At 44.2% G+C, this 20289-nt stretch overlaps 1 protein-coding gene across 3 annotated transcripts in view; it reads right to left on the bottom strand.

Moving 5' to 3' along the window:
- CAPS2 (calcyphosine 2) overlaps window positions 1–20289 on the bottom strand; it is an 887654-nt gene that overhangs the window by 121599 nt on the left and 745766 nt on the right. For all 3 annotated transcript variants that reach the window (XM_078678143.1, XM_078678133.1, XM_078678152.1), the window contains one exon: window positions 12077–12173. In XM_078678143.1, the coding sequence (XP_078534269.1) occupies window positions 12077–12173 (97 nt within the window). The remainder of the gene's footprint in view (window positions 1–12076; window positions 12174–20289) is intronic.

Raw genomic sequence — 20289 nt, 5'->3', positions numbered from 1 at the left:
GTATCGCCCGCAATTCTAGAAGGTTGATATGAAGCAACCTTTCCTCTGGAGACCAAAGACCTTTGATCTCCAGATCCCCCAGATGAGCACCCCACCCGAGAGTGGATGCATCCGTTATCACTGTGGCAACAGATGGAGGAAGATGGAAAGGCTTTCCCTGAGACAGATTGCCTTCCACACTCCACCAAGACAGATCTGCTGCAGTTTCTCTGGAGATCCTCACTGACTCCCCGAGATCTCCGTTGTGCTGAAACCACTGCCTGCGGAGGCACCACTGGAGTGCCCTCATGTGCCAGCGTGCATGGTTGACCAACAGAATGCAAGAAGCCATCAGACCGAGTAGACGAAGGACCTTCAGGACTGGAACAACCGCTCCATTGTAGAATAAAGGAATAATTTCCTGTAGCTCGCGAATCCTTTGAGGTGGAGGGAATGCACGACATACAGTAGTGTCCAGTACCGCACCTATGAACAGGTTGCGCTGGGAGGGCACCAGGTGAGACTTGGGTACATTTATCGAAAAACCCAACCTGTGCAACAACTGAGTTGTCTCTTGCAGATGATGGAGCACATTCTCCGGCGACTCTGCTTTGATCAACCAGTCGTCTAGATAGGGGAACACAGGAATACCCGATCTTTTGAGATGCGCAGCCACCACTGCCATCACCTTGGTGAAAACCCGAGGCGCAGTAGTAAGCCCAAAAGGAAGGACCGCAAACTGGTAGTGCTGCGATCCCACCATAAAACAGAGATACTTTCTGTGCGACTTCAGAATGGGGATGTGAAAATACGCATCCTGCAAGTCGATCGACACCATCCAGTCTTCTTCCAACAGCGCTTGAAGAACCTGTGCAAGTGTGAGATAGAGGTTCAAAATCCTGAGGTCCAGGATTGGCCGAAGCCTGCCATCCTTCTTGGGGATCAGGAAATACCGGGAGTAGCACCCCTGACCCCTGACACCTTTCCTGCTCTGGAACCACCTCTATCGCACCTTTTCGGAACAGTGCCAGGACTTCTTCCTGCAGGGGAAGTAGGTGGTCCTCCGAACAATAACCTTGGTAAGGAGGGTAATTGGGAGGGAACTCCTGGAAAGGAAGTGCATACCCATTTTCTACGAGATTGAGAACCCAAAGATCTGATGTAACCGATTCCCAATCCCGTAGAAAATGAGTAAGCCGACCCCCTACAGGACCCGCATGATCCATAATGGTGGATCTAGGGCTGCTTTGCTGTTGTAGGTGGTGGGTGGGTATTATTGGAGGAAGAAGAAGAGGAGGAGGAGGCTTGGCGTCCACGAGCACGGCTCCTTTGTTTACCTCTGTATGATTTATACAAAGGGTTCTGCTGCTGCTGCTGTTGTTGCTGCTGCTGGCCTTGCTTATAGGAACGAAAAGTGGATCTACCAAAGCCCCTAAACTTCCTAGTGGCAGAACCCCTAGCCTGAAGGCTCAAAGACCTCGCCGTAGCCCGGCTATCTTTGAACCTCTCTAAAGCCACATCTGCTTTCTTCCCAAAGAGGCCTGTCCCGTCAAATGGCAAGTCCATTAAAGTGGATTGTAGATCCGCTGAAAAATCGGAAGATTTCAGCCATGCGGCCCTTCTGGTGGCAACAGTAGAGCCCATAATCCTGGCAACAGAGTCCGCCGTGTCCATGCCACTCTGAATTACCAAGCGGGCTGCAGCCTGAGTATCGGAGACCACTTCATTGAAGTTCTTTCTATCATCCTCTGGAAGCTTAGATGACAATTGTTTCACAGAGTCCATCAATGCGTGAACATATCTCCCTAGCAGGCAAGTAGCATTAGTAGATTTTAGAGCCATGCTACCTGAGGAGAAAATCTTTTTCGCAGACTGATCCAACTTTTTAGAGTCTTTGTCTGCTGGTACTTGAGGAAATGAACCTGCAGACCTGTTGGAACAAGCGGCCTGTACCACCAGACTCTCTGGAGAAGGATGTGAAGAAAGAAACCCGGGGTCACCAGGTGCCACCCTGTAACGTCTTGCTACAGACCTGGAAACCACAGGAGCAGTCAACGGTCTCTTCCAGAACTCCATTATTGGTTCAGTTAAAGCCTCAGTGAATGGAAGTGTAGGCTCTATAATAGATGAAGGAGAGTGTAAAACCTCTGTGAGGATGTTAGGTTTGTACTCAACCGTAGGTAACGTCAGATTGAGTAGATCCGCAGCCTTCCTAATAACAACATGGTAGGGTGCCACATCCTTAGATGGTGCATCAGAAATTGATGGTAAACCCCACTCAGGAGAGAGTTCCAGACCACTAGCACTATGCAGGTCTTCAAAAAGTCTCCTTGATCTACAAGTTCACCTTCCTCTATATCAGAATCTTCATACCTCTTTTCCTCCAAGAGGCGCTGAGCTCTGCGTCTCGACCACTCCATACGAACCGAAGTCGACGGATCCGGTAACGACTCCGACGGAGCCGGATCCGGCGTCGAACGAGGAGCCGGGGCAGCTGGAGGATGAGACTCACAAACTGGTGTGGCACATCTATCCAAATCACGAGGTCGATCCGGAGTCGGCGAAGCCGTATGCGGAGTCGATGACCTCGGTGGAGCCGTACCGAGCCAAGGTGTATAAGGCGCCGGCATAAACGGCATAAAAGGAGCCGGGCGTAAGCTTGAGGAATGCCCAAGTTGTAAGACAATGGACCCATGGGACCAGCCGGTGCACCAGTGGGGTACATTGCTCTTGCATAAACTCCAAACATCGCATTAAGGAACTGCAAAGGGTCCTGTCCAGGACCAGGAAAAGGAGGGTACGAACCTACTGGTTGTTCTGAAGGAGGCTGCTCCGGCCTCGGTTCATCCTGGCCCTCTTGATTTACAGGGACTTCTACCGGAGTCGGAGCTCGAGGAACTTCCTCTTCTTCTTCATGCTCCGAAGAATGGTGTGACTCCGGATCCGGTTCTTGCTCCGGAATCAGGGAACCTCCAAGAGACTGTAAAGGAGAAGGAGATACGAAGTCCTTATGATGCTTTCGAGACTTCTTCTTCGAATCCAAAGACTATTTTTCAGAGTGATGTCTCGAGCTATGTTTTCTCCTCTTGTGCTTCTTCTTCGAGGAGCCCGAAGCATGACCCGAAGCAGACTTGGATCCGGACATCGACCTCTCTCTGGATCTCGACCTCGCTCTGGACCTCGACCTTGAAGCCGATCTCTATCTCGACTTCGAACGCGACTTCTGTCTCAACATCGAGCGTCTGGACGTCGACCTCGAAGATCTCCCAGTCTCTCTTCCTTTTACCTTCGCAAGAAGAAGTTTAGCTTCACGTTCTCGTAAGGCCTTAGGATTCATTTTGAAGCAGGATCGACAGTTTTTAACATCGTGGTCCGACCCAAGGCACCACAAACAATCGTTATGTGGATCTGTAATAGACATCATACGAGCACAAGATCCGCACTGTTTGAATCCTGTCTTCCTCGAAGACATCCTCGACGAAGAAGAAACACTTAATATAGAAACAGTAACACAAAATAGTAAGAAGTTACTATGTGTCGCAGAAGATCCCAGAAACCGTTAGCGTCAACGACGCGGAAAAAAGGGAACTGACATCATCACGCCGACGTGGGTCTAATAAGGAGTCGGTGACGTCAGACGGAGTCGCACCCGATGCCGTGCTCCTATGACGTCGCTCACGCCGGCGTGCTACGAAGAAAAATTCCGAACGTTGCTGACGCAAGGGGGATATTCACAAGGTGAGGAATCCACAAGGCAGATGTATCTATCAGAAAGTGGTGTCTTTATTGGTAAGACTGCTTCTTGTGTAAAATAACTCAAGAATGGGCCATGTTTGTATGTGTCTTCATGGCATGCGAGGCTTCATCAACAGGAATACTGTACAGATGCTTACTATCAGAAGGATTGTCTAAAACCATGGACTGAAGTGCACCTCAGGTCTAAACGAAGTGCTACCGAGCCATCTGTATCAAATAAAGAGTACTCCCACTGACAATAAATTTTTGGTGGCATATAAAGATTAAATCTGAAGAATCAAGCTCTACTTTCAACAAAATAATAGATCATCTGGTGATATGTCCATGAAGGCCAACGTGTTATGTATGCCATAAGGACTTACAATATCATGATATGATGGATGAGACATTAACATGTTTTGCTGAAGTTACTGAAAACACGGTTACACTTTAGTCGAGGTTGCTTAATAATCATCCTTCCCTATCAGTGGGTTCCACACAAGGGTCATAGTGGGTTGTATCAGCGGCATGCCACTGCTGAGATGGCAGAATCTGTCTTAAGTCAATTTAAAAAACAAGTTGGAGAAATTTCTGGAACCCTCTGCTTTGTCTCTATTCAAGTCCCAGATGTTGAGATTATGGTAGGATTTCATATGCAACAAGATCTTCTACCCACAGATGGTGCAGAACTGGGATCGATCTAGTGGATCTCTAGGCCTTATATTCAAAATCAAAAAGGAAACTAGTTTTGGCTTCAGCCTGTACAGGAACATTGAACTTTCGAGCAGCACAAACTATCAAGCTGTGGAACATGCATACAAAGTCTGGCAAAGTGTTATGAGGAACAGGGTCTTGATCAGATCCTTCTGAAGAAATGTAGGCATGCCACAGAGGCATTTGACCACCTGAGAATTATGGTTGATGTGTGCTTTTTGCCTGGTCATGATTATAATCATCAGCACCCTCCCCTCCTTGACTTTCACCACATCTGACGAAGAGTCATCATCTGTTACATTAGGATGTTCATAACATGTCCCAGGTAAGAGAGACTGAGGGTCCAGAAAGTCTAGTTGAGTAGGATCAATCACAGGGTCAGGTTGAGTAGAAAGTGCAGACAGAGGTTAATGGGTGATGTGGTACTATTGGTGCTAGTGGTTGAGCCACCTGCAGAGGCAGTCTTTCATATAGTTCCTTGAAACATAAGCATCAATGAGTCAAAATCATGGGGGCGTGGCCAAGCGGGCCAAGATGGTGGCAGCACTCCGCTAAAGGTCCGCACATCGACCTGCCAAAATCTGCCCAAATATGCCACACAGCCATCGGGGGGGCACAGGTGGACTGCGAGTGAACGCCGGCGTGGCGGAACTGGAGTGGCCGGGGGCTCAGACGGGGCCGCGGACGCGGTCCTAAAATGGCGGCGGCCTAGGAGGCTCAGGCGCTCCCGAATCCTGGTCACGCTGATGGCGTGATCCAACAGGAACGGCCTCATAGCCCGGACGATATTCCTTGCACGGGTTCCGGAGCCTACCCGGACGGTGGAGGATAGCAGAAAAAGGAAGGTGAGAGGATTGCGGCGGCCGCTCACGGGATGCCCCCGGGCCGCTGAATCTCCTGCTTGAGCACGAACCCGCATCGGCGAGGACAGCACGCGACACCCGCATCACCCACGGTGTTTCTCTGCAGGAATTGCCCATAGCACAGACAGGGAGTGCCTGGTGGGCTGCGAGGTGGCACCCTTCACCTGGCCTATGAGGTACACGACGAGATGGATGCTCCATAATGTATGTTTCCTTTTTTTTTATGTATATGCTGCCTGAGTTTATGTGACATTATGTATGTTATCAGCGTAATACAATGATGTACCATGAAAATACTAGTCCCAATAAAAAAAATTAAACCAATGAGTCAAAATCATGCTAGTACTTGGATAACTTTTTGAGCCGTTAAAATTGGTAGGTCACTGTAACATTATCATGTCCTTTAGGTTAGTCCCATCATGCACATACATTGTGTCCGATCCACATAACATAACGGTCTTACACAGGTGACCTTTTACCTAGTAGCTTACTTCTGTCTCTTCAACATCAGGCTCTTGGTACCATATCTTAATCCCTGGCGCTGACGTACATAAACATGTCCAAAGGCACGGTAGTTCTATTCTGTGCAAGGGTCACCACTTTTTTTCATTCATGGCCAACAGCCAGCTTTACATGGTCATGTTTGTTTGTTTAGAAAAGGATTAGCAGGAGATTAGCAAATGTTTTCAAAACATATCGATTCTAGAAAAACTTTAGTATAAAAGAACGTCACTCCTCCATACAAACACAGAGGAGAATTCCTTCCAGGCTGGACCAAGACTCTGCGAAACTCTGCAGACTGATCCTTCCACAGGCAGAGATGCCATCCTTGATGCAGAGACGGGGTCCTTCATTCAGAACCATCAGGTGAGGGGTTAGTACTTTCCTGGGGAATTCTTGGTTCCATTAGTTTCCATTAGGATCTATCCTGACATTTACATTCACATGATTTACCTACATACCTAGGCTAGGTACATTTTAGGTAGGCTATGCATCGTAGGAGTACGCCAATGCTATTATTTTATATATGTTTGTATTCATCTTATTAGCACTATGGTAGAAATGTATCAACTTTTTACGATATTGGTTCTAGCGATTACCTTTGTCTGCTACTGTCTTTTGATTGTTGCAGCTAGCATGTTTCATACTAGACTGATGCTTGACCAATAAATAATTATTGAAACTGTTCCAATCATCATTCTATGTATTCTGAGAAAAGCAGGCACAAGTGACTAATCGAAAGATACTGTATTGTTTCCTTGATACCTGAGGAATCAGGGTTGTCACGTTCAGTGGTAGCCAGAAACTACATACACCACTATAGAATACAGGGGGGTGGAAGTGGCACCGTAGAGCTAGCTGGTATAACAGCTGATTCATCCTGTGGGGTGTCCAGAGTCTGTCTGCACACCAATCCCTCAGTTTAGGTCATCCAAAACATGCAGGTCCTGAGGGGGTCCTACGAATTACACGACAACATCACTTAAAATACTGGCATCTACAATATTATACCTCATCTTCCTCACATACATCATCATGTACGTACTGACTAACCAGATCCAGATGAGTACGTGCAAAATTCTTATTCTCTTGACTTGCATGGTCATTTTCTAAACCCCCAAAAATCTCTATCAACTCAAAAATCTCTGGTAATAGTTCTTCCTCACTATAGTCTTCATAATAGCCTTGATGGATGATCAGGTGTAATTTTTAATTGGAGAAATGAGGGGTTGCATAGGAATGATTGATACAGAAGGAATGGTTCATACCAAAGGATTAACTATCCGGATCACCAAACGCACCACTCTGGAGAAACACATCAATGCCAGCACTAACAAAGGCAAAGAAATCTTTGCCATAGTGAAAGTTTACACCTCACCATCAGTCACTTCCAGGTCTAACACTCCCTCGCAGGACCACTGCAACAATCTTTCTCAATTCTCAATTTCTCAATTGCAGCCCCTGCCGAGAAAGGTGAGCCCTGGCTGTGCTGTAGAGAGCGCTGTAGAAAAATGCCATTCTGCCCCGGTGATCACCAGGCCCGTCTGATGTTACAAAACAAGGGAAGAAAGATGCCGAAAAACAAGAGTGAGCCCGGGGTCGTCCCCCTTGTTTGATTTTCTTTTTCTGACTTTGTTGCCTCCCGTTCTGCGAACAGCTGCCTTGGCGCCTGAGGTCTTCCATCCCTGATCCATGGTCTCCAGATCGAACTCCTCAGCCCCAGCTCCTCATGGACGATGAGGCTGTGACTCTGCTGCGGACTGCCTTTCTCCCCCCGGACTTCCTGGCTATGGCAGCCCTCTTCCTGGACTTTCGGACTTGGACCTTTGCACTCCCCACCATTTTCCTTTCTTTTTATGACTCGCTTCTTCTGCTACCTCTCTCCTCCGCCATTTTAGCGTTCTCTGACCTCTCCCCTCTCTGTCCTAGAGACCTTTCTATTGTCTCTACTGTTGCCTCTGACACACTCCTCGCTGTCTTAATCATTACTATCTGCTTCCCTCTCTCGTTTGTCTCACTTTCCTGCCCTTCTCTGTCCCTCCCCTGGTGCTGTGACTGCATCCCCCCCTCCGACTGCATTCCCCCTCCAACCACACTTAATGGAACTCTGCTTTTCTGTATATAGAGATAACTCTAATCACTAGTATATGCAGTAGTCCGCTGTGCTCTCTACCATTCCTATGGGACTCTTAGAGTATATCCATTTGTATCTCTTCCCTATGTATATAGAGATAACTCTAATCACTAGTATATGCAGTAGACCTTTGTACTATCTACCATGCCTATGTGACTCTTAGAGTATATCCATTTGTATCTCCTCCTTGTGTGACTCTACATCTTGTACATTTGCAATTTATTTCTGTTTGTATCCTTTATGTAACGCATGTAATCCTAAGTCCTCATGTTTTTCAACTGGTTCTTATGTAAAGCGCTCTGACACCTTCGGGTAAAGTTCGCGCTATAGAAAATCGCATAAATAAATAAATAAAATTCTTCAACAACAAAATCCCCACCGTTTACAGCAACTTCAGCTTGCAACAGGACTTAAAATACCTTGCCAAATGCTTCCCGTTCTTATCCAAAGAACCATTGCTAACCACATGGCCTGTCATCACCCCAGAAGAAACTGCTACCACCATGAAGTCCATCCACTCAGGGGCCCCATTGGACCCATGTCACCATCACGCCTACTCTAGAGAATTGCAACATATCAGAGCCATGATTCCACCCATTATAAATGCCTCTACCTCTTCTGCAACTTTCCCAGATGCTTGGAAACACACAACTGTCCTCTCATTGATTAATAGACCCTCTGGGAACCCTTTAATGCACACCAACTAAAGACTGATCTCCCTGCTACCATTGCTGGCCAAAGTCTTAGAGAAAATCATCAACAGAAACCTCACCGAATACCTCAACGACTACCAACTCCTCGACACCACTCAGTCTGTTTTCAGACCCAACCACATCACAGAATTACCCTCATCGCTGCCACAGATGACATCCACATGAGTCTGGACAGAGGAGACATGGAGGCCCTTATCCTCCTGGACCTCTTTGCATCGTGTGGAGAAGTGTGGCTCAATGGTTAAAGCAGCAGACCCTGATGCAGAGGTCTAGCCCGGGACAAAGTTCAATTCCCGCCTCGGCGGGTCTTGGGCTCAATTTCCTCGGACCTGATGATTCTCGCCTCGGTGCCTATTCTAATCATGGTCCCACTCTGCAACTCTGGGCAATAGCTTGCTTAATCTCCACAACGGCCCCAACAGCTTGGGATGCCTGGCTTCACCTTGGGAGTGCTCAGGAGTGGGCATTTCACAGGGAAAAGTCAGGAAGGGTTCCACAGCGGTATGCGTACAGCGCCAAGACACCTCAGGGTATAAGTGCGCTATACAAGTACAAAATCATTTCATTTAATTTAATTTGAAAGTCTCTGATCCCATCCTCATCCAAAGACCACACGACATTTCAAGGATACACACACCGATGGATCTGCTCCTTCCTGACTGGAAGAACCCAGTCAGCCTGGCACCATCCACCTCGGGTGCCTGCAACCTCATTTGCAGAGTTCCACAAGGATCATTCCAGAGCCCAACTCCCTTCAACACATACATGATCTTTCTAGCCAGTATCATGCATGCTCACCATATAAACGTTTTCTTCTAAGCAGACGACACACAACTCATTCTCTCCCTCACGGACTTGATGCATCTCTCATGATTTGAAAAAGGACTCCCAGACAGGTGCCCCCCAACTACAAAAAGGAAACCGAGACTCATCTTCTGCAGAAGGGGTGAAAATAAAAACCCAAAAATTACTGTAAAATTTCCCTCATGGAGAAGTGGAGAAGATTGCCAACTCACCAAACCTGCAGGAGAAAATCTGACCAGTTGATCCTTTGAGAGGCAGTAGAGCTTTGGTTCTGTCCACCTGATTGGCTGATATTCAGATCATAAAAAGAGGATGACAGACTACATAAAAAAGCAGCTATCAGTTTGAAACAAGGTTATACTTACGCTGTCTGGAAAACCATGTAGTCATTAACCGCATGCGCGCTAGCGGTTTTCCCGCTGCGCGCTGCGATTTTAAAAATCCCGCGTTACGTGACAAGGTGAGCTCGTCATCCGCGTAGCGCAGGTAACGCTCATGACGAGCTGACCTTGTCATGCGCGTTGAAGGGGTTAATGATAGCAATTCCATAAACAAATTAAGATTCTAAATGGATTTTTTTAATAATGATGGGTAAACGTGCACCAGTTGTTTTTGCACTAAACTGTTAAGTGCAGTGTTTCATATATACAAGTTTTGTTTTTGCAAACAAAATCCTTTTTTTAGAGCTGTTACTAATAGCAAATATAGAGGGATTGTGTATCTATGTAGGCTCCCCACTGAAAAACTCTGTGTTCTAGGTATAATGCTTTAAATAATTTCCGTTGGTAGGGTTGCCAACTAAGTCGGAAGAAGCTTTTAGCAGAACCATTGGTGAAGGAGAGTTAATACTACCCAACTGATTCTCTAAACTCCAGTCAACTCACCCTCCAGCTTTAGTTTAAACATAGCACATGGCTATTTAAATGCATATGCATTGTGCTATGTTACAGAGGGTGATCAGCCTGGCAGCATGGAATAATTAAAGCATGTGGAGCTACGAAACATCCAGTGCTATAGACTGATGAAGCAAGTCCCTCAGGAGAATACATTTGAGGTATCTGTGTAACCAAGTAGCACCATTAGGGGGTAGGGAGCAGTTTTGGACAGTTGCAAACAAATAATAAAGACATGACATTGGGTGACTGGTCCATGGCAGCCTATGCTGTTATAATAGTGGGTTACAGGCCAGTTATTACACAATGTCAAAATGGTAAGAATGCCAAAGAAATCCTCTTGTGTGTTCCAGAAGTACACCCGAAGTCAATGGACCTACAGGTGATGAGAGATCAGGTACAAATGAGATTACCATGACAGCTCTACTTGGTGATGCACAACCTCCAATGAGCTGATTTATATAAATTACGGAGAAAATTGCTAATGTACACATGCCCTAAGTAACTGATCAAGATGGGTTAACTATATATGCATGTGAAGCTATTGTCAGGCAATACGAGATTGAAATTAAGTCAGGATACCTATCGTAATATAATTTATACTACAGGATCTGGTACACGAAAAGGATGTTCACAAAGTTGAAAAGTGTCAGAGATGTGCAGTCACCAGGGCACATATCTTCCAAATGGCTTCATATGACAATTTTGTGGAACGGTCCACAATCCGATATTGGTTTCCACCCAGTCAGCGGATGGAATTTCCTCACATATTTTCTGGGAAATCAGGTCAACTGTTTTGTAAGCTTCGCTTTTTGTCTGATCACTAAGACAACAGTATTGTCAAGGAAGATGGCTAAATACCCTTTGGCCTTAAAGTGATTCACTTTAATGGTGTTGTGTCAAGTTTTTAAATAAGGAAAACTGTTTTCCTCGAGTTTTGAGCGGACTGTAACAAAAGTGAATTCTGCTTTAGACCATTTGCTCTGATCCTCATATAAGCGACCACCTTCTTTTGGAAAGTAAGGTAAGGGCATGGTGTATCATGGATAAACTGTGCCTTTGGGGGAGATACTAGCAAAGGAACCCAAAGAAGCTGCATAACGCAAAGCAGCCATTTACTGGATTAGCCTTGTATAAGAGTGGACCATTACCATCTATTTCAACATACGTCAAAGTATCTGATGAAAGTATTTCAAGTGAGCCATGACTTAAAAATAACAAGTTTAACATAAACGTCTGTAATCTGGGAATCCTGTCAACATGACCACTGACACTTAAAATATTGTCATTGGTATGCGCAAGCATTACCATTGCCATAAATAGCAAGGCATTGTTACCCCTCGGACCACAATCCCACTGTAGTGCTACAGGGTGCTTTGGTAGATTTAAATGTACTTTTCTAAGCGTTTTGTTTGGTAAAAATGAATTGTACGTAACAGATGCAGATTAAAAGAAGTGACAATAGATCCTTCCCCAATAAAGAGCGAGAATATTTATAAATGTGACTTTTTTGAAGATCCTAGGCCAACACCGTCTACTGATGTCACCTAGCGACTCTAAGTCATTAATGGAGTTTTGAGAAGTTTAATCTTTGTTGCTGAATACATTTTCAAAGTTGTGTTACAGAAGAAATAATATATTAACTGTGTATGGACATAATTCATTTTCACATGTTGTGCAGTTTCAATGTCAACATTGGGAAAATTACATAAAATATGCATTTCCAGATGCGTTTCCTACCTGACAAAACTTGGGGGTGCATTTTGGCACAGTAGAACTTGTTAACATCTATCATAGTCACAGTTCCAGTTTTGTTTGGATCCAACTTCATATATGCCTATTTTAAATAGATAATTCAAAATAATTGATTTTAATTATGAACCCTGGGCATGAATGTAAAGAAAATGCCCTGATAACATATCCATGAATAATTACAACAGTTTTGAATGATAACGGTCTATCATTTAAGTTATAATAAGTTGCACAGTCTATAAGATACACATCCATATTAAAACAATGAGGCTGCATCAATTGATGGATGAATATAACCACCAGTCAGTTTCAAGGATTACAGTGCTGCTGTCCAATTTCGCATGCTTAACTGAATCATTAGTTTTTTTACATTTTTATTCCAACACTTCACAAAGTATGTTTGTATACATATAGGACAGGGCACGATTTTAGCATCTGGCAACAGACCTCCACACGTTTGTTGACGAGAGCTCTTCTAATTCATGATCCATCCAGAATAGCACAGCTTAGAGGATGGTAACAATGTTATACACTATGCCATTTACGTAAAATTTTGGCTGTCATGACAAAGTAGTTGCTAGAGTTTCACATACATGAAGTAATTGTGTTACCCTTTACCCGACTGTTGCATTTGCTATGCTTGATTTATTTATGAATCCTAGCCCATGCCAACTATTGCTTGCACTGCTCACAGCTCACACTTATTTAGCATATGCCACAGACAAAACCCCTCTTGAAACATTCACTCACCTGTGACAGAACTTAATGTAAGGCTTTATTGTTTCAAGCTGTAGCTACATGAAAAATCCTTGTTTTTACCATGCCTCCTTCTTCTGGTCAGCGGCCATCCTATTCTAATTTAGAAATTATGATGAACCACACCTCTCCCTCATCACTAGGTTTGAAGCACCAGACCTCTTCCATTCCCTACACTCCCATAAAGGTTAAAGATACACAGTTTTCTTTGAATGACACCAATGGGAAAGTAAGGATACAAAAATAGATGGATGGATGAATGTGGCTACTGAAAATATAGGGTCTATAGTAAGCACCCGAGATCGAGGTTCTAGACGCAAATGATTTGAGTCTATCGATGGACATTGTTTAAAGTGAAGCACATAAATAATTATCCATCCACACACTTTCACAATTCCAGAGAGATAACATGAATGTTTCGGGATACAGCGCAAGGATCTGAACCTTTGGCAATTTGATTTGTTCAGAAGATATGCACCCTGCCTGCCTCATCCTAGTTGCTGAGGAAGACATGCTTTAATAGCCAGGGCTGATACACAAGAAGCAGCTGCCTTTATTCCCATATAGAGCTGGATTCAGATCGCTGAGGACAGGCTTTACTCAGTCAGGACAACTGAGTAATATCAATGATTGCCCCAAAGAAGTACCTGTCCCCTCCATTTAGAGATGTCCCTCTGCCCTGCAGACATCTCTCAACATTGGCAGGAACCACCAGTACAGCCGTTCCTGTCAACTTGCTAAAAGTTTGACGGACAGCTCCATCAAACTTGACTTCCGTCATAAGTTTAACTCATTTTTACTTTTTTCACAAAAAAAATCTCAAAGCACGACTTTGTTTACGAAAAAATAAAAACGAATGACCCTCATATGATGGCTGTAGTCTCTCATGGTTTGGGGGTAATTTAGAACATTTTCACGGTCTCTGACTACCAGGTATTTGATGGTGGACGAAAGTGCCCCTTCTTGCATGGTAACCGCCCACTTTTTGCCAGAAATGTGATGCACTTTAACTTTATGTACCCTGGGTCCCTTCTAATCAGGTTCCCAAGACCTGCATTCTTTACCAAAGCTGAACCTCCATACCCACAATTAGCACATCTTTGGCCACAGGTAAGGCCCTTGTAAAAGGTACCATGGGTACCAATGGCACTGTGACCAGGGAAGGTCTCTAAGGGTTGCAACACCTATTGTGCCACCCTTAAAGAGACTCTGTACCTTAACACCCACACACTGCCATTGCAGGCTGTGTGTTTTGGTGCAGAGAAAAGTGAAGAGTTAACATTGTACACATCCCTGTGTGCCATGCAACCCACTGCTTATAACCTATGTAAGAAACCCCTCTAGCAGGGTGTAGTAGACCACAGATGAGGGTAAAGTTGCATGAGCAATGTAACCCTACAGTATCTAAGTCCATTCTTAGACATTGTTAGTGCAGTAAGGCCATAAAGAGTATATGGTCTGGGAGTTGGTCATTACGAACTCCACAGCTCCATAATGCTTTTACTGAAAACTGGGAAGTTTGGTAGCAAACTTGTGAGCCCATTGAACCCACACTGATGCCAGTGTACGATTTAATGTAAAAAGCACTCAGAGCGCATCTTAGAGATTCCCCCTGGAAAACGACCACCCTTGGTGTGGTCCCTGAATGGCTACCCGCCATTTACCACCACGAGACAGGTTGCTGGACCCTTGTGTGGCGGAACTCCGCTCTCTGGCTCCAGAAACAAAGACCATCCTGACCAGAGGTGTCATACCTCCTCCCTCAGGATGGGCTGGGTCAGCAAAGGGGAAGCTTCAGAGGCCTGCCATCTTTGTTAGCTGACCATGCCTTTTGCTGCCCCCTGCAACTGGCTCCCACCAGTTCTGACCCTCACTTTGGGCTGGAGAATCAGCTGGAAAACCTAGTTAGGAAGAGTGGTGTGCCACCTTTGCCAACCCCGCCCATCAGATGGGGGAGGCGAGGTGAAGCACACGTGTCAGTCCTCTCCATCTTGAAGATGAGAGGACACAGCCAACCAGAGAGAGGCTCATGCCCACTTACACTGGGGGTGGCATAAGAGTGGAGTTCTCACCTATTGGTCCCAACCTGCACACCTCTGTAACACCCCTACATTTATTATTTAGGGGTGACCCTAAACCTTGTCTCCTCAGACACAAGAAGTAGAAAGGCGAAGGACTGAAGAAGGCCTGAAGAAGCCGTGCTGAAGGAGGAAGAAGAGGACACTAACTGTTTTAGGCCTAGCCCTACAGGCCTGTCCCGACTTTAACGTCACCCAGTGAAACCCCAGTGTGTCCAGCAGCCAGCAGTCATTCAGAACCCCGAGGACCTGCCCTGCCTTCACCAAAACGACTGTCTCCCATGAGCAAAGGATTTTTTCAAACTAAAGACTCCAATACACAGCCCAGATCCAGGCAGCTCTGTGGTTCTGCAGCACTCTGCATCCAAGGACCATGGCCTGAGTGGCCCAACACCTCAAGGAGGTCTTCCCAGCGATCCTGACCTGGGATTCAGTGGCCCCCGACCTGCCTCGACCTTCAACCCAAAGCCTGCAGCCTCAACCTGAGGGGTCATCCGACCATGATTGGAGCTGGCAAGAAAATCTGACACCTAAAGACATCCCTCTACCCGACGCCCCAAGGCCTTACCTCTCTTGCTGGTGTTCGCCCTCAGGAAAACTCCTTGATAGAGCCTGTAGCTTTTCTACCAAACCAGAGACCTCCATTGAAAACCACAAGGCTCCCAACTTCTCCTTGGCACTCTGCATCCAGCAGCCCCCATGCTGCAAGTGGTGCAGCTCCTGTGCTGCTTGTTGGCCCCTGCATTGCTGATCCTAACCTCAGGAGCTTTGCTAAAACAACAGAGTGGCCTGCTCACGAGCAGTCCCCAACCGAAGGCCCCATAGGCCCCTGCACTATGCGCCCGGCGGCACTAGTGCCGCTGGTGGTGCAACTTGAGTGCCCTCTCGAACCTTGGTTCTAACTCTAAAAAGCTATTCTTGCAGTACGTAATCTTACCTGCAAACCGATAGCATTGTTCTCTTCTGTATGAACCCATGTCATGATCCTTCTCCCAAAATCTTTTAAGTGTTGAACTGACTTTTGTATTGAAATCAAAGTAACTGCTTTGAACCCAACATTGTCTTACTTACCTTTGTATTGTAGGACCCATGGTGTGATGTCTAGACGTATCACCCCGAGTAGTTGATGTAACTGAAAAGTAATCCAAAGTACTCCAAAGTAAATTCAATGTATTTAACTGTTTTAAAAGAAAATACAAACCTGTAACGATTCCAGTTTGAACCACAATTGTATTTTCAAGTGACGTTTTGCATTTGAAAGTATATCCTACTTGCCTGTGCCAAGTCTTGCTTGGTTCTAGAAATAAAACATAAGTATAACATTTTTAGACTTAGCTAATTGGTTCTGAATGTGTGCCATCAGTCTGTGCCTAAGTGAATACAATAAATGCTTAACACATCCTCCTGATAAGCCTAACTGCTCGACATCTTCCTACACATGGCAGTCATAAAGAGAGAAATCTGGCCATTCAGCGCCCACTCTAAATTGGGCGGGAAGTTGAATGGGAGATACTCCAAATGTCAGTACCCTGTGGGGCTGTCAGAGCAGTATGTCAGTGACCATTCTGGAGTAGCCACCGTCACTGTCATACATAAAGTCTGTGCACCTGTAAATCAGGCAAGCACACCAAAGGTTTGGCTGAAAGGTTACTCCATCATAGTTTCAAAGAAGTACCATTTCCACCTAACTCAATATTAGGCCTTGTGTGAGTTCTTTTCTCACCACTGATACAAACAAAAGTCTCTTCTAGATCATACTCAAGAAGGGAGACCTTATATGATGTCTTTATAAACAGGAAATAAGTGCTGGTGCATGTCCCTTGTTAGGAGTCTTTCAATTTTTCGAGAATGTAGACCAGTTGGAAGCCTCTGCATTCTCTGAAGACCTGCACTGGTGCACAAAGGTGAACTCACTACTAAAAGCAGGAATTGGAGATAAACAGGTAAGGGAGGGAGAGAAATCCCAGACGGCCATCTACAATTTTTCAATGTTAATCTTTCTCAAGGGACAGCACTAGTCTTTCTCAAGGGACGGTAGCACTTGGTCTGGATGTTTTGTAAAGGGTAGATGTACACAGCTGTAAGATAGAGCGAAGATGCTAGGTAAAGGTTCAGCCAGTAAGCAACAATATAGAAAAGGCGGAATTATGCTTACAGGTTCCAGAAAATGGAGAGCTATTACAAGCCTGGAGCTGACCAGGAGACAGGCAGAAGGTCACTGGACACTACTACAACACACCTGTAAGGCTCAGCAGAGAATAGAAAAAAGAAAGCACAATAGAAGGCAGGACAATACTAGAACAAGTACAAGAAGCCAGAGGAACTGAAGAGGAAAGAAAACCAAACATGAGGGAATGCGGTAACAGATGCAAACGTCTATGTGAGCAAAAAGCCAAAGCAACTACAGTGAAATACGATTCTGAAGTGGGTCTAAATATCACTTTATTTCTCTTCACCCAGAAGGGAACCCTAACGGCTAGGGCGCTCTACCTCGGACCTGGGGAACCGGGTTCGAGTCTCGGCAATGTTGCTAAACCTCCTGTGATTTTGGGCAAATTACTTGATCTCCCCGCGCCTAAACAAAAAATAAATAAATAAATGAATGTGTGTCTTCATGTAACGTAACGTAACTGGTGCTATGTAAAGCACTCTGATACCCGGTTCGAGTCAAGGTAGCGCTATAGAAAACTCTGCAAAAAAATAAAAATACAGAAAGTAAATAACTACTGTATACTATAAAGTTAGCAGTCTCATGTCCCTGCCCTTCGTAATTTTCACTGAGTCATTCTCCTATTTCCTTGCAACTGCTGTTTCCTTGAGTCCTGACAGTTTTGCTTGAAGTCTCCTCCCCAAAAATGCACCCCTCTCAAGCATCAGTGTTGGTTTCAATGGATGTTGCAGGTAAAACATCTTCACTAAGCTATGGGCATGCACTAATTCTGCGGGCTTGCAAGACCGTTGTGATATGTCATAACCCTTACAGGCCACTAGATCTAGCAATTGGCTACAGAGATACAGGAAAAAAGTATCGCTTCAACCTCATATTCAAGAGAACAATCCACCAGAATAGATGGAGGTTTACTGGAAGCATCAGAGAGGATAGGTTTTACTAAGGGCACATGAAATAGAGGATGCATCTGTCATCGTGAAGGAGTGCTAACTGTAGTGCATTTTTCCTATATATTACATGATCAGAAATGGCACCCACGGATCTTGGGCGAAAATTAGGGTAAGACCCAGGAATGTTCAGGTGCTTAGTGGATATAAAAACGCCATCGCCCTTTTGATAATCAGGGATTTTCTGCTGTGTCGGTCTGCAAAGTATTTGTACCTTGCCTATGACTACTAAATGCTGATGAGCAACATTCTGGATTTCATTGGGTCTATAAGTGGTGACAGAGGGTATAGAGAAATATGAAACTTTCTGAGGCAACTTTTGAGGGTGGTAGTCATAAGAACGAAAAAAAGGAGATCTGCCAAGGGACAAATGTGGTGAGTTATAGGCAAACTACCAAGTGCAATCAAGAGGTTCCAGACATTTGGGCGGTCCATAAGAAAATATTTCAATTGCTTTTCCTTGGACATGTTCATTTCGTCCATCTCACCATCGGTTTCTAGGTCGTAGCTAGTTGACTTAAAATGCCTAGCACCTCGGTCTGTGATTATGACTTTAGGCAACCCATGCAAATGAAAAATGTAAGTGATGAAACTTGCTGCATACTTAGCTGCCTGGGGAGTTTCTTTAAAGGAATGAAATGTCCTATCTTAGTAAAATAGTGTATTAAAAGAAAGATAAGTTAACCCTGTGAGACAGGCACATTTTTGAAACAATCCATGGAAATCTTGTTACACAGTTGACATTGTGTGGAAAAAGGTTGCAATACTCCATCTGAGTTATGAGATGGTTTTCTTTTGCTTTCGTACACACACTGCAGTTCTCTACATACTTTTTAACGTGTCATCTCGTTTTTGCCCACAAAATGTCTGCGTTTATTAATGCCTGCATCATTCCCTGTCCAGGATGCCCTGCAGCCAGGGAGCCATGCAACCATTTTAAAATCTTCGACAGTGTGGTCTTACATCCATACTAATATTATAAAGAGAGAGCCCAAACCTTTGAGGCGGGTAATCTCAGTAACCACAGCACCAATCACAACACCCAATTCAGCGTTGGAAAGGGCAGTTGCAGCAGAAGGACATAGGCTATGCAGACGGCCACCATATACATTAAAAAAAAAAAAATATATATATATATATATATATATATATATTACAATTTCAATATTTTTAAAAATATTTTTTTCTTCCAATTTATATAAAAAATATGTCATGTAATTTAAAAAAATAAAATATCTAAAAATAAAAACTTTAAAACAATGTAGTAAATTTGTATAAAAAAACAACAATTAATACATTTAAAAATTAGCATTTACAAAACCTTTGAAATTCACTGAAAAAACCATGGGTTTCAGCCACGTTATAGTTATGAATTAGCATTTAAAAAACCTTTGAAATTCACTGAAAAAACCATAGGTTTCAGCCACGTTATAGGTAGGAATTAGCATTTAAAAAACCTTAGAAATTCACTGAAAAAACCATAGGTTTCATACATGTTATAGTTAGCTGGACATTTCACTCATACAAAACCACGAAATTCCCCCGTTATAGTTAGTTCAGCTAACTATAACTTGCGCGCCCGCAATGCACTGCTGATGACGTCACATATTACATCACTCATGACATGGTCAGTGACATCACTCATGACATCAATGATGACATCTCAAATGACATCACTGATGACATCATCCTTGTGAAAGAGTTGCAGACCTCCTCTCAGCGTAATATAACATTTGATACACACCTTCAAAAATAGAAACTAAAATTTTCAAAAAATGGAGATACCAATACCAGTTAGAACAACCTATTCAGTAATTCCAAAATCTACATACACATCCACTCATTCACCAACAGTTCTATATAGTCACTCATACATGTACTCACTCATCATATGTACTTATACACCTATACATCCTGTTACACACCGATACTCATCCATACAGTTACTCACACACATACTCATACATGCAAATAAACATCCATTTACTTGCATATACAGCTATACACACACCACTACACTTACTTTTACAGAAACTTACACATACTTACTCTCTTAAACAATCACTTATAGAAACACATACTTATTTATACAGGAACTCTTCCAATCCCTCACACTCTCACGTATAATCACTTATATACATCAATACTCACATATAGTAAATGAAACAATATGTAGTCCATACTAATATTATAAAGAGAGAGCCCAAACCTTTGAGTCGGGTAATCTCTGTGACCACAGCACCAATCACA

The sequence above is a fragment of the Lissotriton helveticus genome, chromosome 1_1 (genome assembly GCF_964261635.1).
Source record: "Lissotriton helveticus chromosome 1_1, aLisHel1.1, whole genome shotgun sequence".
In the NCBI taxonomy this organism is placed as follows: Eukaryota; Metazoa; Chordata; class Amphibia; order Caudata; family Salamandridae; genus Lissotriton; species Lissotriton helveticus.
Note: the sequence above shows the minus strand (reverse complement) of the source record. Positions and strands in the feature narration are given on the sequence as shown.